At 48.5% G+C, this 26,191-nt stretch overlaps 1 protein-coding gene across 1 annotated transcript in view; it reads right to left on the bottom strand.

Moving 5' to 3' along the window:
- Positions 1-860: 860 nt before the first annotated feature.
- The window catches only part of BAZ1B (bromodomain adjacent to zinc finger domain 1B), a 44,157-nt gene continuing 18,826 nt past the window's right edge, over positions 861-26,191 (bottom strand). The window contains exons 8-19 of the mRNA XM_042025817.1: positions 25,697-25,835; positions 25,088-25,218; positions 23,674-23,785; positions 17,114-17,212; positions 16,520-16,697; positions 15,901-16,086; positions 11,640-11,787; positions 9,960-10,107; positions 7,669-7,787; positions 5,241-5,389; positions 3,470-3,573; positions 861-2,941 (exon numbers count right to left, since the gene is read on the bottom strand). Coding sequence (XP_041881751.1) covers positions 2,575-2,941; positions 3,470-3,573; positions 5,241-5,389; positions 7,669-7,787; positions 9,960-10,107; positions 11,640-11,787; positions 15,901-16,086; positions 16,520-16,697; positions 17,114-17,212; positions 23,674-23,785; positions 25,088-25,218; positions 25,697-25,835 — 1,880 coding nt within the window. The 3' untranslated portion in view covers positions 861-2,574. The remainder of the gene's footprint in view (positions 2,942-3,469; positions 3,574-5,240; positions 5,390-7,668; positions 7,788-9,959; positions 10,108-11,639; positions 11,788-15,900; positions 16,087-16,519; positions 16,698-17,113; positions 17,213-23,673; positions 23,786-25,087; positions 25,219-25,696; positions 25,836-26,191) is intronic.

The raw sequence follows: 26,191 nt of genomic DNA, 5'->3' as shown, positions 1-26,191 counted from the left end.
GCGAGATCTCCGTGCTGAGGCCTGGAAATGTCCCAGTCACTCAGATTCACCCAGGTCCTGTTGCATGGACAGCAAGCCAAACCACCTCCTGTGGAGAAGGGATGAGGCTTCTCCAGGGAAAACAGCATCTGTCCATTGCCGAGAGCCTTCAAGCCCTCAAACCCATCAGGATTTCCCCTGCTGAGCAGTATGGGGCGTGGTGGAGCACTCCCAACTCAGATCGAGTGAGAACGAGGATGAAGACACCCAGGAACCCTCATCCTCCTGGCAGAAACAAGAAAAGCTTTGGCCAAACCCATTGTGTCACAGCTGCGAGCTGTCACGAGCACTGGGGCATCACTGCTCCAGCCGTGCTGCCCTTGGAGTTCCAAGTGTCCCTGCTGGGCTGCCGGAGGTCAGGATGGGGGCCTGGGACACAGCAGCAATAATCCTTACTGCAAGAATGGCTCTGGTTGCAAAACACACCCCAAGAGGAGGGAAGAGGCTTTGGGAGGTGAAAGAACAGACATCCCAACTCCCCATCACCCTTCATAGTCCCTCCAGGGGTACCCAGTGCCACCCTGAATGGAACAGGAGGACAACTGGCACACTGGCACCATGCAAGGGACAAAGACCAAGAAGGACTACTCCCCACTCCAGGGACAGGCAGAGCACAGCCTTGTTCCCTTGTCCCTGGGGAGGGTGAGAACACACCAGCACAGTCTCAGAAGCTGACCTGATCCTGACTCACCATTCCCTCACTCCACAGCTCAATTTGCCCTCCAGAAATGTCCAATGGCAGCTCTGGGAAGGCACAGGCAAGCCGTCTCAGACAATCCCACACCAACACAGGGACCCACAAAGAACTCACACAAGCCAGGTTTACAAACACAAGTACATAATGTTTATTCTTAAGTTTCCAATTTATTACAAGTACAGCCCTTCGCAGAAACCCCCTCCCCCCAAATGACACTGATTTTTAGAAAACGTGCAGTTCCAAAGGTTCCACCATATAGGACCTGCAGGAAATGTTCTCTAGGAAACAGGACAAAACAGCCTCTGAAGGGACGTGCGAGATACAAACATCAGTGCTATTCTGTGGGGCAGGGTGTGAGGCTGGGGAGAGGGAAGGGGCTGGAAACCTGCCTCATCTGCAGTCATCGACAGTCCAGAACTGAAAACAAATACCTGTTTAAAAAAAACCCCAAACCTAAAGAGTTCACAAAACTAGGCTGCAATTTGTAATCAATGATTCTTTTCTTCTCAAATCCCAGGAGCTACAGCAGCTGCTTCTGCTCTTATAAAACCAGCACTGAACAGCCCCGTAGCCCATTTATTCCAAATCAAACAATTCTGGGATAAGAAGTTCAAGCCCTGATTGTATGATCCAAACCGGTCATGATGGAGAGGAAGAGAGAATGAGAAAACAAACCTCTTTCTTAGGGAAAAAGTCAGCATGTGGGACAGCAGGAGCTGGTGCTGGGCTGTGGCACAGGAACGAGGGTGTTACTAGAAAATGTCGTGAGATTGTGGCTGAGAGGGACTGGGATCCCCCTCTCCTCCCCCCAAAGTCCCTGATGTAACTCCTGCTACTGGTAGGAAAATGAGTTTTAAAGAGGGGGAAAATATAAAGCAAACACGATTTTATATAAACTGTACATGTGCCAAAGCAAGACAAGGGTATCTTACAGGTGTTCTTTGTACAAGATCACAGCTAGAAACAAGCCACTTTCAACTAAAAAATTAATTTAAAAAGTTACATAGCACATGTTTCTGCTGCTCCCCTGGCCTTGGAGCTCTCCTTGGGCTGTGCAGACAGTCACACTCTCCAGTCTGCTGCTGGCACTCGGGGCATCCAAAGGGCTGCATGACGGCATGCAGGTCCAGGTGGCATGTACAGGTGGGGAGCTGAGCTCAGAGCCCTCCTTGGACTGAGACTTCCAGGGATTGCTCCCCAAGGGAAAGCAGGAGCACCCTGGAGCAGTGGTGTTGGGATGCTGGTGAAAGCCGGACCGCGGTACACCTAAGTGCTTGCTCGCCCCACGCAGCCCGGCATCAGGGCTCAGAATTAACACCATATAAATATATACATACAAGCCCAAGTAGCCCATTGGCCTGATGGCACCCAGTCCTTCTGTGGAGCAACACGACCCCACCCCTGCACCAGCTTGAGGCTGGTGTGCTCACATGACTGGCAGCAGACGGTCCCATGGCGCTCCAGCTGCTTGCAGAGGGGAGGAAGCGATTCATTCCAGGAAACCGACAGTGCCTGAGCTGGAGCAGGCTTGGTGTTCCTCTGCTCAGCCAAGCTTGGCCAGGCCCTCCCCCTGCCCTCCCACCTTCCCCTCCTGGCAGGACAGACTCGTGAAGAGCTTTGTGGATTTTGGAGGAAGCATTAAGTCATCGCCACTTAATGGATGACGAAATATTTGAGGAAATTGCAGAAAAATTAAAACTAGGATGGGCCCAAGGGAAGGCTGGATTAATAGAGAAGTGCCCGCTGCTTCTCAACTCCCTCCAGACAACCCATCCGACTGCCTGGCAGCACCAGAAGGCCTGCTCCAGCTCTGGCTCTCCCCCTAGCCTCCCCATCCCTCATTTCTTCCTTTTTCGCCCCCGGGAATGTTCAAGGGGCTCTGACTCACTGTCCCCTTCCTGCTCCTCCAGTCCCTGGCACCTGGCAGAGAGCTTCTTGCGCTTCCTGCGCACATACGTGTGGCCTGGCAGGTGTTTGTGCACCATGTCAATCAAACACTGCTCTGTCTTCTCCAGGCAGGACAGTACATGACTCCCGTTCTGGTTGTAGCGCTCGGCATTGGAGAACACCTGCTTCATGTCGGAGAGGAACTCCTGCACGGAGCGGTAATTGCCGCAAGAGCACTTGCTCTGCATAGTCTGGAAGTCCATGGGGTTGCTGATAACCTGAAAGTAGTCTTCAGCTTCCTCTGTGGTCACTGGCTCCCTGCCAAAGGAAGAGCCACAGGGATAGGAAGGGAATGCCGACCCCAGCACCACTGCAGAGAAGTGGGGTCCCCCCAACCCTTCACTCCTGTGACACCCCTGACCTGCAGCCCCACGGTGGTGCAACAAGCCCAAGCAGTACCTCAACATGATGTGTTACAGGCACATCAGCCCTACGGCACAGGAATGGGAAGGACAGGAGCCCAGGGAGCCGATTCAGGCATGGGGAAGGTCCATACCTTCCCTCAGTCATAGCACCTCAGTGCTCCAAACATCCTGGAGGCGGCAGAGAACACCTACCTCCTTGCCCCTTGCCTGCCACCTCAGAAGGGCATCACGTCTTCAGTCCAGCTGAAGACTGAGAACATGGTGGCTTCTTCTGGAGCAGCTTCTTCCCACACATGACTTGCTTTTGGAAGCCTAAGTCTCCCAGGTGGATCTGGCAGGACTGTGTCACAGCCAGCCCACAGCCCCACACTGCCTGCGGCCAGTCCTGCCCACAGAGGAGGAGGACGCCACTTGCCCTCACCTGAAGGGCCAGCTGAAGCGGTACTTGATCAGCTTGCCGAGGATTTCCTCACACTTCTGCAGCTCGAGGTTCTGGCGACGCGCTGTCCTCTTTGTCTGAAGGACCTGCCCACACAAAGGGTGTTGGTAAAAAGAGGGAACCGCTACAGGCTTTGGGGTTCAGCAAACAGCCCTGAGGCCAGAGGAGCTGGTTCTTAGCACAGCCAGGACATTTCTTCCCTGTGAGCATGGTGAGGGGGCTGTCACTGGCTCCCCAGAGAACCTGTGGCTGCCCCATCCCTGGAAGTGTTCAATGCCAGGCTGGACAGGGCTTGGAACAACCTGGTCTAGTGGAAAGTGTCCCTGCCCATGGCAGAGGGGTTGGAATGAGATGCATTTAGGGGCTTCTTCCAAGCCAGGCCATTCTGTGATTATGACATGCAGCAGCCGCTTGGGTTCAGGACAGGAGCCCCATTCAGGAGCTTGGTGGGAATGGCTCACGAACTGCCCAGCTCTCCTCTGGTGGCAGGCGGCTTTTTCAAAGTAAGTTCAAAGACAATATGGCCACAACAAGCAGCCAAAAAATAAATACCAGCAAATGGAGAATGTGAATTCCCTCTCCCTGCCTTCTCTTGTGCTTGTGGCAGGCAGCACCCGAGGCATAGGGAGAAGCACTTGTGCTGCTGTTCTGCCCTGGCAGAGTTGGCTGTGCCATTTCGAATCCCAGGGAGCAGCTGGTGCCCCAAGTGCTGCTGTCCCTGTGCAGGCTCAGCACAAGGTCAGCTGTGTGCCCAGGGACCCAGCACAGGTCACGCCCAGCATGGGGACATCCCCTCAGCTCGCAGAGCACAGCTCGTGGGCCATCACTGCCGAGGAAACCTTGAATGACAGGAAGGCTCCCCAGCACAGGGCACTCACTATTCTGACCCAGCTCTGGTCTCTTCCCAGGACAAATGATAAATCCTGGCAGAGTCCTCTTCTCTGAGCCAGTGTGCTGTCAGAGACCCTGACCCAGCTGTTCCAGTAAGATTTTCCCCACTGGAATATCCCTCTGTGCTGGCTTGCTTGCCCTACAGTGTGTTAACACAGACCACAAGCCAGTCCCCCAGACCTAGCATGAACAGCAGTGAGCCCACAGACCATGAAAAAGGGGAGTGACAGGACACACCAGCACCGCTAGTGCTTGTCACGGGACAGACAGCAGATCTGCAGGGTGTTGTGATGTGGCTGTGGGGCTGGAGTATCCTCACGTATCCCCCATCGCATGCTGCTCCCCAGAGACAGTCGCTGCAGTTCCCCCCGCCCAGCATGCACAGACTGCTCTGTGCAGGAGCCTATGGTTTTATTCTTTAAATGTCAAGTGAAACCTAAACCAGCCAAATTATGTCCTGAAAGTTGGGGAGTGACCATACGGACAACAACTGTCAGAAAACAGCCAAGGCTGGGGAGCAAGGGTCCAGCATTTCTGGCATTCCCTGGCCATCCAGGACCCCCCTCAGTTCCCCCACCTCTCCGCAGACATATGGATACTATTTAAAACCCTTTAACAAGCTGCAGGCTGCCTGCTGCTCAAGGGGACAATGTGTGAAAGTGGCTGGGGAGGGATGCCTGGCATATCTGTACTCCATCTGCAGCGGGCCCTTAAGGATATGTCTTCTTTGTTAACCCAGCCCAGCCTGGGCTTCCACCAGGACTCAGGGTATTTCTCTGCAAAGGGGAGGGAGGAAGCGTGCCACCTGTTTGGTTTATAACTCATGATGTGAGCAGTCTCCAGGGAGCAATTTGGCTCTTACCAGCTCATCGATGTCTGCGCCGTTGACAGGTGCTGTGCGCTGCCGTGGTCCCCGCACAGGGTGTAGTGCCTGCTTCTTCCTCTGGTGCCTTCCCTGCCTCGAGGGGTACATGGAGCCCTGCTTGGCCCGGGCTGCCTTCCTGGGCCTCACTGAAACAGATAAGCCATGGGCTTAGAGGACTGGGTGCCTCTGGAAGCAGACACCACCAGCCCTTTGCCTCCCACACCAGGCTGAGCCTCACTCAGGCTGGTGAGCCCAGGGACCACCCGGCCTCATGCCAGCTGTGCTCTCACACCTTCTCCAGAGGGGATCTGTGGGTCATCACCTCCTGCCCGAAGAGGCCATGGCTAGCAAAAGCCTGCTGCTAAAGAGTACTCACACACAGCAGATCCTCAAGCTCCGAGGGAGACCTGGGAGCTCTGGGATCATCCACTGCAGGTCACAGCAAACCCCTCTGCCTGCAGCACCAAGAAACCCCAACAACATCAAGGCTTGAGGGAGAGACAGGGAAGCAATGCAAGGACAGCCAGCTGTGTCAAAACAGCACTGCAACACACCCTCTGAAAGCACCAGGAGCAGAAACCTGGAATTTCCCGTTTCCTGCTGCCCCTTTGCTCCTCACTGTTTTTGGGATGGGTACTTTTCCAAGTAGCCCACACAGTGGGATAAGCCAGCTGGTAAGGGTAAGGCCTCTGAGAAGGGAACTGTGTGCAGGGGGAGTGTCGAGTTACTGCAGCTGGGAGCTGCTCCACGTGCTGCAAGTGGGAAACAATGGGATTTTATTCCCCAAGACTGGGGCTGCCACATTACATCCTACAGAAAGGCACTTGCCTGTGTGAGTCTGCCTGTCAGAGCTCCACACCGGTGGCAATGCAAGCATGCTGACGCACTCCCTTGTCTTAAGTTTCTCCCATGACCCTCTGTATGAGGAGAATATGTTTGCCTTCCTAAGTCAAACCCCTTCCACCTGATCCCAAACCCTTGAGCAAGCTGTATCCAGCACACTGGATACCTCAGCTGCAGCCTCTGATCCAGCCCTGTCCCATAAATCACCGTGCTGGGCCCCCCGTGCTGGGCGTGTGGCGGGACCTCAGGACGTCCGCCTGCTGTCACTCCGCTTGTGTGTTAAGCATGCAGCACGTGCTAAATGTCTGACAATCCAACATTCTAGGTTAGATCCCTCAGGATAAACGCCATGAGGATCAATGTGACTTCTCTATTAAAACAAAAGTTTTCCACAGTGACCTTTCCATGCTAATGCTCTTTAAAGCCAGGGGTTGCATTTAGCACTTTATTTTTAGTGACTGTAACCCTCTTTTGCTATTGTTTGGAAAGCTTGGCTCAGCTCCTGCCTTGGCCATGCAACACAGGCTGAACACATTCCAAGTGTGGACATGGATATGCCACAGGACAACAAGCAGTGTGCATAGCCGTAGTATCTGTGAGCCTGAAACCAGAATAAAGCAAGGGAATAAAGGCTCAGGCCTGGATGGAAACCCGCAAAAGAACATGGGATAATCCTCTGGGTCCCAGTCCCTGGATTCCATCTGCCCTGTTTAAGACAACCTGCAGTTAACGTTATGTCAGTCAAGGACAGTTTGACAGAAAGCAAATGCTGGCAGTGTGCCATTCTCAGACTGAGCTTTTCAGTGCAGCAAGTTGCCCAATTGAGACTGAATCAAACTCCCCTAAAACCAAAATGGATACACATACTAAATATGTTTAGGTGAAGAAGCAGGCATTGAGGAGTCTAGAAAATAGTCTTTAATTCCTCCCAGTTGCCCAGGAATGCTCCAGTTATGAATCCCAAGTGGTCTCTGTACGCAACCAAAGGGTGCTGGTGGTCCAGGCCACACTACACCAGGAGCATTGTGCCTTCCCACTGGAATAAAGAGACGAAGTGCCAGTCCTCCTATTTCAAAATGCTTCCTTGCCAAATCACTATAGAAGTCCTGCACTCAAGGAGTTATGAACTGGTGGGAAAAAGAAAAGCAAGGAGACAGGGCTGTGGTGAGAGCTCCATAAGCATTTAAACAGCTTCCAGTGTACAACAAATCCTGTAGGCGCAGAGACTGCCAATCCCAGGAACTGCTGGTGCTGCCCTGGCTCTGCTGACCTCCCCACCCCACTGCAATCTCTGCTGACCCTTCTCAGCCCTTGGGACAGTGTCATCAGTATTCCCAGGGAGTGACTGGGCAGCAAGCAGTTTCAATCTTTGCTAGTGCTGACTCCATCACAAATGGCCACGGGTTCACTCCAGCTCCCCAGGTAACCACAGCACAGCCACAGCCTTCGCCTGTGACACCTCCCAGTCTTATACCTGGTCTGCATGAGGAAAAGCACAAGTCCCAAATAGGATCCGTATTTCAGATGCTGAAAGCAGAGGGTTACTATTTTCTGTTATTTCCCTACATGGTCAAACCCTTACATTTTAGTCCAGCAACTTCATAGTCTTCTTCCTCCTCCTCTTCCTCCTCAGCATCTGGTTCATCAGAAGCTTCCTCACCTTCTTCACCTTCATCTTCAGCAGAATCCTCTGCATAGTTCCTACAGAAAGGCAGGTGTACATGTTTGTAGTACAAGAGCCTGGGCACCGGTGGCCCCAGGCCCCTGGTACTGTTTGGGCTGTACAACAAACACCAGGCTCAGCCCAAGGCAATTAGCTGTATTCCAGAGTAACAAGTTGTAAGCTACAGCTCAAAGGGCACTTCCCTGGCTAAATATCTGGGCTGAAAATTCCCAACAGCTGAATCTGGGTATTTTTTGGTATTCTAGACACCATGACCATGGGGCAGCGGATTTTAAGACTGTGACTGCTGAGTAATTACTCCTCCCTGAGAGGATGATCTGCTATTTACCCAGGTCTGCAGGCCAGGCCTAAAGAGTTTCAACAGGGAGTCTTCTTCCTGCTGGACTATTTCCCCTATACTAAAGGAAACAGACTGGTTTCCTTATACTATGGGAAACAGATTGGTGAACAGAACATCAGGCTCCTCATGTTCTGAAGTCAGAAGCCACCCAGACTCCCTGCCCAGCACATTCTGGCTTCTCACCTGTATCTGTTCAATCATTCATAGAATCATAGAATGGTTTGGGTTAGAAGGGCCCTTAAAGCCCATCTTGCTTCAGTCCCCCTGTCATGGGAAGGGACACCTTTCACTAGACCAGGTTGCTCCAAGCTCCATCACTTCCAGGAACAGTGCAGTCACAGCTTCTTTGGGCAACCTGTGCCAGGGCCTCACCACCCTCACAGGGAATAATCTCTTCCCAATATCCAATTTAACCCTGCCTTCTGTCAAGGAAGAATGTCAAGGAAGCCATTCCCCCTTGTAAATAGTCTCTCTTCATCTTTTTTGTGGGCTCCCTTCAGGTACCGGAAGGCTGCAATTAGGTCACCCCAAAGCCTCCTATTTTCCAGGCTGAACAATCCCAACTGTCTCAGCCTTCCCTCGTTGAAGAGGTGCTCCATCCCTCATACCAACTAGGTGGCCTCCTCTGGACTTGCTCCAACAGGTCAATGTCCCTTCTGTGCTGGGGATCCCTGAGCTGGAAGCAGCACTGCAGGTGGGGTCTCATTCAGACCATTAAAAGCCAGCATGCACAGGCAAAAGGGGACACAGGCAAAGCTGCTGTGGGAGTCTAAATACCCTAGAGAAAGAGGATCTTGAGCAATAGAAGGAATAAAACTTCCACAGCACAGGGGGTAAAAGATCTGCCAGGCTGACATTCTTTTCCTACCTCAGCCAGGAAGACAAGAGCAGAAGCAGATAACAGGAGAGGTGTTCCCCACCTGATGGCTCTGGGCCAGGAGCTGAGCAGCTTGCAGGTGACTCTGCCACATCAAAGTAACTATGAACTCAGGCCAGAACAGCTGCCTTGCAGCCCTGTCATTTCTGTACAAGCCTGAAGAACTCTTAAATGGTGTCCAGGGAGTAACTAATACTTTTAAGGCCATATACCACCTGCACAGTACTGGCTGGCACACCTTTATTGTGCTGCTGCTCTGCCAGGGAGGATCTGTTGGCTGCTTCTGCATCAGGTGCCACGCGACAGCCTCACATCACTGACACATGGGGAGATGCAGCACAGTCACCACCAGCACAGGACACTCACTGTAAAATGCTTAAGTTCCAGTTTGCAACTCAAATAAACCAATCCAACCCCTTGCTGTCAGGAGGCAACTAGTCATATCTGCCACACCTCCTCAAATCATGTTCCCTTTGTCACATCATAAGGTGCTCCTGTCTTGCTACGGTTATCAGGTCCAGAAAACCATTAGAATGGCATTTTGTAGCCTGATTTGTAGTAGCAGAGTAGGGACTGAGCTGCAGCCCGGAGTAATGTCTGCTCTAGCTTACAGGAACACCCCAGTAACCCAGCCCAGGGACCCACAGAACTGCAGAGCCACGAACTACATGAAGAAACAACCCAACCAGCTGCTCAAAGGAAACAACAATCTTTAGTGAAGCTAATTTTGGTGGGTGTTTTGCACATGTTTTCATTTCCAAACCTGAGTTATTTATTAAAACTCATGAACTTGTACAACACAAGTGTGCTAAACTTACATCCTGAAAAAACTGCTTTTCTTTTGTTCCAGTGCTGCTTTAACTGGGTGATTTCAAACCTTTTTAAGGGGCTTTGCTCCAGGCTGGTTTGGGTCTTGTGAAAACAGGGCGGGGACTGTGCTGTGACAAGGCTAAGGGCAGGAGGGTCACTCACCTGCCTCGTGAGCTGCGCCGGGCTGTCGAAGGCTGGCACGCTGGGCATTGCCATTCCCCATCTGGGATCTCATAGAGTGCTGGCCGCAGGCAGAACAGGTGGAAGGCCTTGTTACACTCATCACACAGGATCAGCTTGTCATCCTCACCTAGGAAAGTGCAGCTGACTTGTAACAAGGCCTCACTCAACCTGAGAGGCAGAAGCTGCTGCAATGCTGGAGGGCAAGACTAAGCAAAGGAAAGATGCAGAGTCCCCTCTGAGGGCAGGGACCCTTTCTCTGATGGCCTTCCTTGGGGATCCTTCCTTCTGTCCAACCACTGTATTTATGAAGAGCAGCACTTAAAAACGAACAAAACCAGTGTGAAGTCCCTCACCCTGTGAAGATTTCGTTGGAGGCAAAGATAGAAACCTACCAAAGAGGTTTCACCCAGACAAACATGGGGAAAGAGAAGTTTGCTACAAATATGCCCCAGAGCTGTAAGCTAAAAATGCAGCTATACTTGTTCTATGTTCAGTCTGGTTAACCTACACCGTATCTTCTTTCTACTCAGGGTAACAAGGCTACACTGAAAATCAGTATGCAGCAGGACTAGTCTCTCTCTGTGCTTCCCACTGATGAAGGGAAACAGGGAGACAGTCCCGAGCCAGCTTTCTTTTACTGAAGTGGAAAAAGAAAGTGCAGAGGACTTTGCCAGCATGTCTTTCTCTAACATCTCAGCTCTTAGTTTCTGTGAAACTATCGTGTTAGTCTCAGGTGAGCGTGCCCCCCCCCCCCCTTTACTTCTGCCTAGAAACTCCTCTCAATGGCAGGTAGGATAGTTTTGGCACTGGCTTGGAATACCCGGGATTCCGCAGTGAAGGCAAATTTTGCACTGGTTAAGCCCTTATTTTTCTGAAGGGGTGGATGGCAAAGCCTTTTGGTAAACAAAAGTTGCCCAACAGTACCCCGAGCTCTGCCCGCCCTCATTTCCCACTACAGTTTCAGCAAATATAAAAGTGGTGAGGCAGAATGCACCACCAGGCTCTTTCCTCCAGGCTCCCATCCAACAGGAGAGGTTATGGCAGAACAAATACCAGCACCCCGTCTATGCTGGCACACCTTCTACTTCCCCCTCCACCTGGAAGACTCTAAAGCCCTTCATTCTACAGTGCACACAGAGAAAGTATTCCCTCGTCACCGGTTTGGTGACTTCCCCAGCTCATTGAACAGTTCTGCTCCCACTCTGGCCTCAGAGCAGTAACATCCCCCCTCATTTGCCCCATAATAACCTTCCCAATGTCTCCTTGCTTGCTCCTTCTCTAAAAGACAGGATTAACTGACAAGGCTCAGAGACCCAAAGATCATTCCAAAAATGAAACTAGGGAATGGACAGTGGCACAAGTATTCCCGGAAGGATTTGTAGATGACTTCTGTCCAAGTACCCTAAACATCCAAGGGGATAGCAGCTCTGCAATGCTCTGCAATACTGCGTACTGGTTACGTAAGAATGGTTCACTGGAGTCGGGGCCAAATGTTTCTGAGAGATCAGTACTGCTGACTGTAACTCCTGACATTCAGAACTTAAAATAAAGCCACAGTCAGAGTGACAGACTACAAGGACACGTTGCCTAAGCAGAGCAGAGAGGTGACAGCATCCAACTGTTGCACAGGCAGGAATTCCGTGGGGCAGGAATGCGTACCTTTCTTGCGACACACTTTGCATCTGGCATTCTCTGCTGACATATCCCACTTGATACAGGCATCCAGCATCCCCAGCAGTACATGCATACGGGAGAAGGTCTGGGCCTCACGGATTGCTGTCTTCCACTTCTCCATGGCTGAAGCAACCTGCAGACAGACCTAACAGCTTACAACGATGCACAGACACAGCTCACTTGAGTCTAAAGATGTTTTTATATCCCTTAGCTGGGGCCCTTCATAACCAAAGCTCAACTCTGATATTTCTTTCCTTCTGTGTCACCTCAGCAGCCCTGGTTGTGGTTTATCCATATCCAGTCTCCCTGGATCAGACAGTTTGTTTGTAAGAGTCAACCGTTTTGCATTTCATGGTCAGGCTGAATCAACCTACGCGAACTCCACTAAATTCTTGCTCTGAAGGTCTAACACAAATAATCGGCAGGCTAAGAAAATAAAAGGCAGAAATCTAGCACTGTAAAATGTGGGATGAAAGTTAGGGAACAGCTGGCAACCACAGTGGAAGGAGGATTGAAGTGGCCTGTGCTGCCCTCCAGTGGGTACCACAGAGGCACCTGGACTTCAGCAACACCCTCGTGGTCCCCAAGCTGCTCAGGTGGCAGAGGGGACCCTGTGCCACCAGCTACAATCACACTGCACAGGCATTTGGACCCCTCAAATATGAAACCAGCTGCTCCCTGAGACAAGATGGCCTCAGTTCACCTGAAATCCCAGAAACTGGGAATGAGGATGACAGCATCAAAGCTGCGCTTTGCACCAGGGCAGCTGCCAGGGTCTGCACAGAGCAAGGCCATTGGGAAACCACACACCCAGCTCAGGAGGTTTGGAAATACCATTTTAATAAATCGGAAATGCAGCAGGACAAAAGTTATCCACAGTGATATCCCACTCCAATGGTAATTCTGTGCTCTGCAACAATGAGGCGACAGGTCAGACATGACAGGGACATAATAGGATTCAAGTTAATGTTCTACCCCAGGAGAATGAAAAAACAAACAGTGAAGTGTCAGATGGGAAAATCTAAACTCTGCAGCTGACAGCAATTTGGGAGCCAAACAAAACCCGGGAGTTTTGCAGAGTTGCACATTCTCCTCTGACTGAATTTGAGGAAGCACAGCATACATTAGATGCTTGGAAAAACACACAAACTGTTCTGAAATGCCAACATCCCTGGTGTTGTTGCTGGTGTGGATCCTGGAGAACCACCGGAGACAAACAGAAAGCTGCCCAGCCTACTGTGGAGGTTACACAGCTCTGTACTATTTTTTTGCAGAACATTGTTGAGGTGCTTCGCATACTGTGTAATTGATTTTCCAAGGAACTGTTCCATGGGTTTTGCTGTTAACATACTGGATAACTGCTGGGCCAAGATAAATCTGCAAAAGCTGTTGGCAAGTTTTGCTGAGATATTTCTCCCCAAGTCTGTGGAATTTAACAGATTTCTAGCCTTGCTTCCCAAGCATCAGGAGACTGTGGCATTTGAGCAGCACCAGTACCAAGGGAGTTCCAGCTGCCAACAAGGCAAAATAGGAGACTGGAAGAAGTTACTTAAATCCCCTCCTGATGGATAGGAGCAATCTAGCAGGGAAAACAAAACAACCCCCAAAATAAAAGAAGTCCTCCGTCACATGTCAACATCAGAGTAACAGAAAACACCTTCTTTGGTAAAGGTGGACAAGCCTCTGGATAGAAAGGCTCTCATCTGGCAACCTGAGCTGAAATCCCTCGGAACAGCTGAAACTGGAATTGCTTGGTTTTGAAGCCACTCTTTGAGGGATTGCCTGCAAGTGCAGACTGACTCTGCCCTGGCATACACTGCTGGACTCGGGTCACAGGGGCAATAATCTACCTGTAACCCACCCATGTTCTTCACTCTGCTCAGACTGCTGTGATGCAATGCCATGCTGCAAAGAGGTCACATATTCCCTGTCCTGCTCTGGGATAGTCCAGCATGCTACTGCCACTGGAAACGGGAATGTTTGCATCAACAGAGGCACCAGCCTGATTTTCAGGAGCAGCCACAAGCCAGGTCTCACAGCAATCCTCTGCCACTCAGCAATGTGAGCTCCAGCAATGCAGCTGAGCCAGCAGGAACCCTTAGTACAGACAATTATGTCAGCAAACGGGTGCCTGCTAAGCCATAACTTGTTTCTCACAGGGAAAATGAGAAATACCCATACCACAGGGCTGCAATTCTTCCTCTATAGTCTGGACGTACATTGACTGTGTTTTTCCAGTGCGGCTATGCTGTATTTTACCTGCTATGTGGTCACAGTGCAGTGCTCAAAAGGTTTCATAATTCTTGGCCTATGCAAGAGATTCTTCTTCAGAACAGTCTGCCTGGCAGTCTGGGATTTTCATCAGATAACTGTATCTAAAAACTAGGCTGCTCTTTCAAGGTTATCTGTAAAGGTTTTCTGCTTTGGCAAAAAGAAAGCTTATTCCAGATAAACTGAGGGGAAAAAAGAATTGCCAAACCAAACAAACCAACGAACAACCCCAGAAAAGTTGAACATTGCTTGTACTACCACAAAGGTCTAGAAAAGTCTGAATGAGATAAAGTAAGCACCACACTACATAAATAAATGCTCCAGAGGCATTGGCATGACACTAAAGCCAGTGTTCAGAGGGGGGAGACCTGCACAATCACACACTGGGACTGTGTTGTAGTAAATCTGATGCTACCCTGAGTGCGCCCTACAGGTACAGCCCTCATGGTTACAGGTGCAAGGCAGACAGGAGTACGGCACAACACAGCGCTGCTGTAGAAACAGGAAGTGTGCTGATCCAGGCCCTTTCTGCCTCAGACCTCAGCGAGTTTTTACAGCACTCCATTCTGCTGAGAGCTTTCAGGATACAGCCTCCTCCCATTGCCCTTGCACTTAGGATGGAAGATTCAAATTTAGCAAAGTTTAAATACTTCAGGAGAACTGAGGAATGCGAAAATTTCTACTGCCTACCCAAATTATCCTGCTAACACAGCAACGGCACAGCCTAGCAAAGACCTGATTTTCAAACGAGGGTTCAGCATGTACTGAGAGAAGCTTTAAAAAAAACCCCACAGACCCACACCAAAAAAACTACCCCCAGCATCAGTCATAGAATCCCAGAATAGTTTGTGTTGGAAGGGACTTTAAAGATCATCTTGTTCCAACCCCCTGCCATAGGCAAGGATACTTACCACTAGATTAGGTTGCTCCAAGCCCCGTCCAACCTGGCCTGGAACACTTCCAAGGATCCAGGGGCAGCCACAGCTTCTCTGGGCAACCTGTACCAGGGCCTCACCGCTCTTACAGGGAAGAATTTCTTCCCAATATCCACTCTAACCCCACTCTCTATCAGTGTGAAGTCATTCCCCCTTGTCCTGTCATTATGTGGTCTTGTAAATTAGTCTCTCTCCACCCTTCTTGTCCACCTACTCTTTCAGGTAAACACCTAATATTTCTTTTTTTTTAAGCCGGGGCTTTCAAGTACTTCTGCTGATCCAATTCTGGTATTGTTGCTTCTGCTGAAGTCAGTGATCAGTCAGGGCAGAGCTGAGGGCAGTGGGAAAAGTCTTCTCATGGGGCATTCATGTCCTGTTCAACTTAGTGCACAGAAACTACCCCTGAACACAAGTACCTCTGTTAGGGTGAAACACTGGTGCAGCAGAACTGCCTGCAGTACCCTTCCCAATCCTCTGCAGCCCTTCTCCATCCCTTTGATTAGGAGGGATATGTATTTAGACCCACAATACCACTTTTCTTCTGGAGGCACATGCAGCTTGTTTGCCCAGACATCTCTCCAAGTGCCCCCACACATACAACAACTTGCATCTTCCTCTGCCTAATGTGGTATTTACCTGAATCTCACTCCCTTGCAGTCACCAGAACCTCAACATGTCTCTCCTTCTCTTTGTGGACCAAAGCACCATCAGTCCTCTCTGACAGATATGACTCTTGTTAAGTTCTGTGAAAACACTCCATAATGTACTTTTATTTAAGAGGAACTGTATGGAGGGAACTTGACCCATTTCCTATTCCCAGAGAGAAAATTAAGTAACTCCTCACTATGATTTTTATTTTCCCCATACATTTACTCCTCAAAATAAACAGGAAACAGCTGGCCTCATAAACATCAAACCCACTCAACTATAAATCTGAAATGGGAGGAAGCTGCTCAAGATTTAGTACCCCACGAAATGTACTGCTACTGCTGAAAGAGTTCTACTGCAAGACCGAAACAGAGCCCTGAGGTGAACAATACCTTGGCTTCTTCTGCCATTTTCTTGTCTTCATCTATCTCCTCAGCCTTGGCAATGTAATCCTCTCCTTGGTGTTTCCTTCTCTTCTGCTTGGGGGCCATGAAACCTTGCAGAAACTTCTTAACAACACCAGCCTGGAGCGCAATCACACACTCTCCAAAATCCTTTAGGCTCTCCAGCGAGTACACCTGTTGGGAAGAGGATACGACCCTGTAACAGCTGGATATTACTCTCTCTGCTGCTTGAAGTGGGCCTGCAAATGGACACTTGTGGTATCTAATGCAGTGTGGTTACCTGCCACACTTGGTTATGGAATCAGCCTATTGCTGCTGTCTCAACAAGACATGCTTGGCTTTGATATAGAAGACAAAAATCAGCTATGGAGTTCTGCTCCATAGAGAAGCCTGTCATGAGAATATGGAAATGGACACTCAGCTCCAACACTATGACCCACCTACACCTCAAGCCATCCGCTGTGTAATCTTGAAATAATTGTTTAAAGGACAAACAAGAAAACTGATCTCCTGCTCCTCCTGTCTGAGGAGAAAAAAAGACTGAAGACCTTCCACAGAAATTATCATCTCACACTTGTCCTGTTCAGTACTTTGCCTGTTCACTCACTTTTGCTTCATATTCTGGTGTCACATCAACATATCCCAGGCCTCCCTTCTGCAGCCGCGTTGCAACCTCAATCAGATCACTCCGGAGATAGTTCAGCAGCTCCTGGCTGCCATCACAAGATTTGAGGCCCAAGTTCTGTTTCCGAGCCAAATGGATGGAATGTGTGATGTCCTGATACCTGGAAAATCAAACCAACCTTTGAGTACAGGCAGAGCACTGCCCTGGAAGCTGGGCAGGCTCTGGGACAATGGTCTCCACCAGGAGCTATGAGCTCCACCAGTGCAGAACGTTCTTTGAAAGACACATGAAGGCACGTGGCAGTTCTGGCTCAGAGCAACTGGCACTGCCTTTGTTCCTAGTTTCAAGGAGCAATTTGAAGACTGACAGAACCTCCTCACCGTTCAGAGTGTTATTTATCAAGAAACTGCCCAAGAAAAACCAGCAATTACTCAACCTCAACGTCTTCCCCTCTTCAGCACAGAAACAATCAAAGCCCAGCCTGGGATGCTGCCCCAGGAATGGCAGGGATTTCTGTGCTGAGGACATGCTCTGACTCGGAGAAGGCACACACAGAAAAACAAAGAGCAGGCTCACTTTTTCTCCAAGCGCTCCTTGAGTTGGCTCTCCCTTACTCCTTGGGGGTGCAGGCAATCCAGCAGCTCATCCAAATCCTTCTGACTGTCACAGAGAAACCTGAAAGATAGAAAAATGTACCAAGATCACCTAAGGTATCTCTGTGAGAATACAATTTCTTCTTCTAAGTAGTTCCCAAGGATCAGTAGGCAGGGATAAGAGGTAACCTATATCCTGACCCCATGGAGCAAGGTGAAACACTTCCAGGAATGCTAGTAGAAGAATTCTGACTCAGGTTGGCCTCGTTTCAAGGTTCCCAAATGTAGCCAATTCCGGGGTAAGAAAAACAGAATCAAAATAAACACAGAACTGGTTTACAGATGTAATTTCCCCATTAAATTTATTAAAATGTTGGCATTTGAATTTAGTTGTCTACCCCAGTGATTCCATTCACTACTCTGCAGTTCATTTAAGTCATCTGAATGTCGTGTTAGATGTACTAGAAAAGACTAACACACTACACACTGAGAGCATGGCAATTTAATCATACTTTCTTTCATTAACTGGAAGTCCCCAGATTAAAAAGGGGATGTCCTGGCTGATCCCACAACTGCTGCTGCTGGAGCTGTGTGCCTGTGCAGGCTCTGTCTCTTCAAGTGCACACGCCCTGCTCTCTAAGTTTGCCCAAACTTGAAAGCTCAAGTGCACAATCTGAAAACCATATTCATTAACTTGAAACCTTCCTGCTCAGGAGTCCTTGAGGACAGCTATGGCCATCAACAGTTAGTCCAATCTAAAAAGGGAATACTTTTGCAGAGTTCTCTAAATCAGGTATTCTCTCTGCAGTTCCGGAGCACAATCACGTTTGCATGCTGGGTTGTACATTTAAATGAGTTTTAAGACAGCCTGAAATTCCGTGCCTTCCTTCTTTTCTTTCAGGAAGCCATGGAGCCTCCTCACCTGATGGGATGGGGATTCAACCTGAGCTTCAGAGGTCGTTTACAGAAAATATGACTAATTCCCTATCTTCTATAAAAGGATTGCTCATTCGAAGAGGGAAGACAGGAGATAGGAGAATCAACCTTATATGGAAACAACTGCAAAAGACCACTCTGTGATCCTTACCAGAAGATTCCAGATCTAATCTTTCTTCTTGGGCACAAGCTCAGATGAGCCAAGCAACAACTAGAGAAAGATACTGTTGTGGCTCCTCTTGAATACCCGTCTCCACAATGCTTATTTTTCTAGCAGAAATACTTACTAAATACCATATCTGAAAATATTTCATCATTCTAGTATGGTTCTACTACTAGGGCAATGGCCTCACAATTTGCATTCAGCTAGGAAACTCATTACTCTAATAAAACATAGGATTGATTGCTCAACAACAGAAGGAAAATGTTTTTTAGCCAGTCACCTTCTTCAGTACATCTGACCCTGCAGAGCATCCTCACTCTGCACTGAGATCAAAACCTTTGGGCACCACTACTCTCTGCACCCCTCCCTGTGGAACAGGACACAGCAGCTTCAGATATCCTTCACCCACTAGAATCTGTCACCACCTGGGAATGGCACAAATCACACTCCAAACCACCTGCCCTACAGATACCCAGCACAGGAGTATTTCCCAGACACCTTGAGATGGGCTGCCCAGGTTGCGATGAAACATCAGACACTGTTGGTGATACACCATGGAATCCAGCTAGAAAAATGTCCAAGATGACCTTGCCTGAGCCTTCCCTGTTTTCTCCCATGGAGACAAATCAAAGGGGGGGAACTCACTGCACTGTTTCATCACACTGTAAAAAGGAAAGGGCACTGAAAACAGTCATCATGTAGCTACTGCATACTCCAGTATTTTGGTGGGAAGACAACACAGGATGCTGGGCAGCTGCAGAAAGCAGCTCCCACCCTTTGAAGAAGGCCAGAGTTCAGCCCTGGCACAACTTCGTTCCTGCTGAAAAGGACACAGGACAGGGAAGGAAGAACATCTGCAACAGGTACTTAAGTCTTCCCAATTCACCCTGAGAGTAAGGACTGGGATTTCTGGGAGAGGGAACTGATCTACTTAAGCCTGAACTCAAAGCCTGATCTGCAAAATACAAACACATCAGAGATATCATGTTAGTTTGATTAGTGACCCCTTGCTGCTCTATTGCAGCCACAGCTCCTGCTTCCCAAACTAGCTCCGGGCACTCCCTACCTGTAGGAACTCCCTGCACCTCCAACTGGAGCTCAACCACCTCCAGGCTGGGAGCATGGACATGGTAAGACAGGGCTGGCATTTTAAATGGGGAAGGCAAAAGTGAGTCTTACAGAGTCTTACAGTAAGACAGCTGGTGCCCTTCATGTGGCCTGACACAGCTTAATCACACACTCCAGAGGGAGATGGGAAAGATCCCTTTGGGAAAGTCAAGACCAGGTAGGGCTCTTCAAAGTGATCTACAAGGGGGAAATCCTGACTGGTGTAAGGGTGTCCTGCATTCCTGAAGAACAGCCTAGATTCTCTCCTGACATTTCCGGCAGCACAAGCCAACAGGCTGGTCAGCAACCAGAATAGAAGGGACAAATGGCACAAGCATCAAGTCAAAAGGAGCTCCCAGTATTCACTCAGGCTGAATACTCCTACCTGTTCTCAGGCTACAGGCTGAAAGGGACAGAGAAAGGTCTAAAACCTGGACTAAGGAACGACGAAATTAAGAGGACAACATCTAGAGGAGCCCAGGACCAGTACCTGCTCTGAAGGGTTGGTGGAAACAAGGGAACTCCATCTGTAGAGTATAGGCTTGAGAATGGAGTCTGTCAGCACCCACTCATGGTTAACTCAAATTGTCTGCTGAGGGGACCCGCCATACCATGCTGAATTCCTAACAGATGAAGAACAATGGCAGTTACTCTGCAGAGATGCCACTGTGTCCAAAATTCAACTCCTTTCTGACCAGGATGAGCAAGAAGTCTCCTGCATGCTAATATCCTGCCAAGGCTGTGATTCCCCCATGGTTCTTGCAGGAAAGACCAAGCAGTACACAGCGCACAAGCACTACGGTATGGACAGTGACTTCTTCAGAGCCCATGTGCCCAGAACAAGGAGATTTTTAATAAGGATCAACATCTGTGCAAGTGGAGCGCAAGGTGAAGAGAGGAGCGATCCATCTGTCTGGAGAAGACAGAAGTAACCAAGTGTTTATGATTCTGCACTTTTAGGACAGAACACTGGACTGTCTTCTTTTTGGGGACAAAGTACTGAAAGCAGAACCACTTCCTTGAGATATTGTTTGTGTAACTCTTGATAGAAGAATAAATCTGTTTCTCCCTTTATCAGTGCCCTACCAGCTCCCATCCTCAAGAGAAAAATGGGCAGGACTGTGAAATACAACTATTCAGAGTTAATTTGGTGTTTAATTGCAACGTCTCATCACTCTAAAGCATAAAAGGGTAAAGCTAAAGATGCTCTATGTGCACTGTGAGGCTACTCAATCCCACATACCAACAGACAGCAGGACTTAAAGCAGAACACAAAGAAATGAAACTTCCTATGCATGTGCCAAAATTATGAGTTACAGCTGGACAAGTCCTTGTATCTAAACAACAGGACATACAGATACCCAAGGACTTCAGTGTGGACTCGGGGCTCCCCAGGGTGTCCAAGGACAATGTGCAAAAAGCAGCCAAAGAGGAGACTCTTCCATAACCATTTATACTCAGAGCAGTCCTTGAGATCAATGGCAATGGCCCCAAAGGAAAACACAGGAATAGCAATATGGATTTCCTCAGAGGGAAGTTCTAGTTCCTGGCTATCCTCTGAAATAACAGCTCCCAGCCTGTCACTTGGCTTTCTGTGGAAGCTTACATGTAGATGGTGGCAGCTGTCAGACAGGTACTTAGCAAACAAACTCTAAGCAGTTCCAGACCCTTAAGGAAAAGCCTTTCAGCTGAGAGACCTTATTGCTTAGCTGCAGGCATGGCTTTGGGTGCTCTGTCAGTCAGTGAGAGGCAGCCAGCACAGCACTCAAATAGAAGGGGTTATGTGTCCTTTGAGAAGCTTCCTCTGTGCCCCTGCTCCAGGCCCATGCCTGGCTCAGATCCACCTGCACTGCTGCCCCTGCCTGGCAGAACAGTGCACACAGGCATGAGACCCTCATGAAAAACCAGCAAGTGCTGTGACTGTCAGCACTTAAAAGTCCTTCCTAGCAGGGACGAGAAAGGATGGACATTGAGGACACTGTGGCATAACAGCCAGGCCAAAACCCAACCCGCCCCTCGCCCCCGGCTCAGTGTCTGATGTCCAAGTGGCCAAAAGGCAGAGCAGGTATGCAGTGACAGTTCATCAACCTACCCCTTCAGACTGCAGCATCTGCTGGTTTGAGGACTCTGCCGTGTGCCAGGACAATTACCTTTGCGCTTCCTACTCCTCAGTGAACTCCTGTGTCAGCAATTTGTCCACTAGTGCTTCGAACAGGTGCAACTCACAGATCCACAGCAGTTGGTAGCAGCCAGTTGTACACCTCAGCTGCAGCACTTTCCTCTCTACTTCATAACAGCCATTTGCCAGTTTTATTTCCTGATCCCTCCTTTCTCTATCAAAGAAAACCTCTTTACGAGATTTCCCCAGTTCCCTCTAGCATTGCTCTCCATCTCCCTGCTGAATATACAAATCTGGAGTATTTCTGTAATTTATTTAGTATTTCTCAGCCAATTATTCTCTCATGCAAAGAGCTTCCCTCTTCTCCTAAGACAGACACTGTAACAATAGATTCTGTGAAGAAGGATTGTTCCCCAAGGGGAAAAGAAAATTGTTTTGCCCTTAGTCTGTACTTCACTTTATCATTCTTTTTATATCTTTCACTTAGATTCACCACAGGTTTTAAGTAGGCTTTCTTACTTTTAACAGCTTCCTTATCCTGATGTGAACCACACTCAGAATGTTGTTATTGCTGCTACAGTTTTGTTTCCAAGTTCCTCAACCCTTTTTTTTTTTTTTCCAAAGGTAAGAGGCAGCACTTGCTCTGACCATTTAGTATGGAAACTCTAAGGCAAATCTCTTTGAAAGCGTTTTGGGCTTCTGGCTGCCACTGTAAGCTTTTTTTAAAAGCAGCTTCTTAATTTTTTTTGTTGCTTTCTTTTATAAAAGGAGAATACCATCCATTATGGTCACTCCATACAAAGCAGCTCTTCTGACAGAATGTAATTCAGCACTGAGTGCATGCAGGACCTGGTTCTAAGAGCTGCTCCTCCCAGGCTGTGACTGGTTACACCATACAGCACTCCTGTCTCTGTCACCACACCGATCTTCCTCAGAATGCTGTTGGGAGTTGCCAACCTGATTGAGCAGATCAAATACTGTGCTTTTTCAAGTTCAGCCTGAAGTCACAAGTTGAAGGAATTCTGTGTTAATTAACTCATCCAATTTGGCTCTATGCTGCCCTCAGTGTCAGCAATATGTGCTCTAAATTTAAGGTACTGTTTTCCTTATGGAATTGGTCCTTCTCCTGGAACACACCTTGCCATCTCTGCTCAATGAAGATCAGGTGTTAGAGGAGGCAGTTAGGAAGAGCAGAGGACTTCCGTGTGGATCACACTCCCTGTGCAGCACCCATTCCCTAGGAAAGCCCAATTGCCTGAATTTTGGCCACATGGCAAGATGTGTCAAGGCCCAGACTAGTAACAGGGTGGGGATTTGTCATGGGAGGATGGGGCAGTGAAGGAAAGCACAGGAACTCTGTAATCTCCTATGACCTGCTGCCGTGACAAAGAAGCGGCAGAGCAATACCAAGAGTCAGCACTCAATGCTGATGGCTCAGATAAATCAAGACACCCACAATTTCAGCCTCTTTTACAATTCCTGGTGGGGGAGCAGGTACACATTTAGTAAAGTAGTTCTGACTGGCAACTATTCTTTGGAGACGAGTTGAACTCTTATCTATCAAAGACCAAGCAATCCCACTCTGTGTGTCAGCAGTGGAACTCTGGGGGACGGGCACTGCTAAGACGGGAGCTGCAGGAGCATATAGTTTGTGACAGTTATCCTCAGGGTTATCTAAAAAAATACACAGTGATCCACAGCAGCTAACAGGTAAAGCTCAGCCAGGGTTTTCTAGCATGGGGACACTGCTGAGCATTCCTTACGACACAGAGCAACATTCAACACAGGAGAATTTAAGGACGCTGGTAGGGCTAATTACTGGAGCAAGTTACAATCAAACATGCTCAAGGGTAGATTTGATTCACTTAGAAGACACTGCTTGGAATTGGGAAGCATTAAAGGGATAACAGGTTGTCAACATGGAAGAATAAAATATTTAAAAAGCAATACATTAAAGAAGGATCTTAACAGCTAAATTTATAGTGGCTTTGTATGATTGATTAGGTTGAAAAATGGTTCCACTGGCTCTTGGACTGGCTGCCCTGTTAGCAGGGCAGTAATAATATCAGCAACAGAGGCCTGGTGAGCTGCTGAACCAACCCAACTGCTCAGCACTGAAAGAGAAACAGGTTTGTAGCAGGGTTTAGCAAAAGAAATCTGTCTAGATTCCTTGACCTCTACACTTGAAGTACTTTGCAGCCATGAAAGTGTGTGTTACCATAAGTTCTGGCCCTGCTTGGGAGTGGTGGTCTCAGCAGGCAGGTCCGTGGTGGGCATGGAGCGGGGCAGCTTGTTCCCTCGGCCGTCACTGCCTGTGCTCTTCCGCTTCTCTGCAAAAGAGATGCACAAGCCTCAGGTAGATTTCTGAGCAGCATTCCTACCATTCCAAATGGATAAAACTAGTTTCACTTTTTAGCTGTATACTGACAAAGCACTTTGAGAACCAAAGGAGGTGTAAGCAGCCTGAGTTTTTATTTCTGAGCATCACAGACATGAGATGAACACTCTGACATGAATTTAAGCCTCTGCTCATTTACGCCTTTGATTGTTATGTTTCCAAACGAACATGCTGAAATTCTGCCCATTGGCTGGGGTAGCAGCTGAGAGATGAAAACAGCTGGTCAGTATTTGAAAGAGTTCACGTAAGAAAATATACCCATGGAAGAGCTTGGAATGATGCACCTCCAGCTCAATCAGTCACCAAGACACAGGTGGCTGTAAAGTTACACCTGGATGAAGGATCTCACTGTAGATTTGCCCTGTTCCATTCCTCTACAAGTCTGTCCCTTGTCTAAGACGATCCTACCAGGTGAGGGCTTGGATCTAACTCCGTAAGCTCTCCCATGCAGGACTGCTGCAGATGGACTCAGTGCCAGAATATGACGTTCCAAAAGAAAGAAATGATCGCAACTGAAACTCAGCTGAATCAGATTATTGCAGGGTCTTCTGTCCCAAGAATTACTTCCACACAGAACTGTTAAGTTTCCCTCTGTACAGATGGATTTTTGTGCATGTCCAAGCTTGCAAGGCTCCAGGACCCAGGCTCCACGTCAGCCAGGCAAAATCACAGAGGAAGCACTACAAGTTCAGCAAGTCCCTTGCACCTCACCTGTACATTCAGCAAAGGTGAAGAGCAGGCTGAGAGGAAGTGCAAGAGGGATGTTTGCCAAAACAACCTCTATCAGCAAAGCTGTGCATATCTAACAGACTGCCCTGCTTGTTACTATTCCACAGGCTGATCTGGGAGTCTTGGCACCAGTGGAGTATCAGCACTGTGATGGACATCCGCACTCTGCAGCACAACAGGCTAATTGTGCAAGGGTCTGGCATGCTGCAACTCAGCAGGGTCAGGGTGAACCAGAGGGATGGTATCAACTGACAACAACCTCGCTACTTCTAGGAGAGACTACATCCCACAGTCCTTAGGTGGAACACTGCAGGCAAGTCTCCAGACCTGCAGCAGCAGAAGGGAAGTTATCACCAGCACCTCCTGTGTGCAGGCTTCTAGAGTTAAAAGAAGGCTTAAATCAGAGTATCCCCATGAGGACACTTGGACTAGACAGTTCTTTCACACTCATGACTCCATTTGAACAATCAGATAGAGCAGAGGAAATACCCTCAAGAGACCATACCTCCAGGGCTGCAGTCCTTCTTCGAATCTTCCTTTTTCTGGTGGGGAAGGGTAAATCTGTAGTCTATACTGTCATGTACCCAGCCTTTCTCAATAAACAAGCCAGGAACCTCATCTGAAAACAGCCAGTACCTGTAAGAAATGTGTGTTAATAGGTATCTGTCTCCTTTTCTGGCTAGTTACACACACATACACACACATTTTTTTTTGAATCAAGGGGAGAAGCTTGTGTGTGCTCAACTCACTAAAAGCTGAATGCATGCATATCTTTATATTAGCACAGCTGAGAAAGAGGAAAAGCTTTGCTTAGAATCCATTCCAAGAGCATTCCTGTGCAACAAACATGAAAAAAAAAAGAAAAAATGCTAACGAGGTTCCTGAGCACCCAGTGCCAGCACCTGAACCTCCACTGGTCCTGACCTCCATGGGAAGGCCTCAAAAAGCCGGGCATGTAACCAGCCACTACACTCCATATACACAAACACCTTCCCCTTCTCTCTCCTCCGCAATTCCATGCACCCTCCCTATCAATCCCTTCCTGGGGGATCATATCTGACACAGTGCCTCTCTCAGGGCAGAGATGAAAGCCCACGGTCATTTCCTTTCCCACCTGTTATGATTCCTATCAGTGCCAATTGGGGTCCTGCGCATCACCAGCTTGGCTTTGGCAATTCCATCCTGGAAAGTTTTCTCAGCAGCAGCTTTATGCCTCCGAATTCTTTCTTCCTCTGCTTCTTTCTCCATCCTCACTGTTGGAATCAGCACAGAGTAGCATTAGCTTTCCTTTATTGCATCCAGGTATCAATATTGTCTTTTATTTTACTAGACCACGGGAGTAAAAAAAAAATAGTTTTATCAGGGATTTTAGTTAACATTCTTTACAACCTTACACTCTTCAGTTTACCTTCTGCCCACCATTCTTTAAAAAAAAAAAAAAAAAAAAATATATATATATATATATAAATAAAAAGAATGAAGAACTCAAGGTGCAAGGACGAACAGGGCTGAAGAAATCCTGGATAAAAACCATCATATCACAGAATCACGGAATGGTTTGGGGTGGAAGAGACCTTAAAGATCATCTTGTTCCAACCCTACTGCCATG

This window comes from Corvus kubaryi, unplaced genomic scaffold (assembly GCF_017639235.1).
Source record: "Corvus kubaryi isolate FWS band 111438036 unplaced genomic scaffold, C.kubaryi_AGA036_p1.0 37284, whole genome shotgun sequence".
Classification (NCBI taxonomy): Eukaryota; Metazoa; Chordata; class Aves; order Passeriformes; family Corvidae; genus Corvus; species Corvus kubaryi.
Note: the sequence above shows the minus strand (reverse complement) of the source record. Positions and strands in the feature narration are given on the sequence as shown.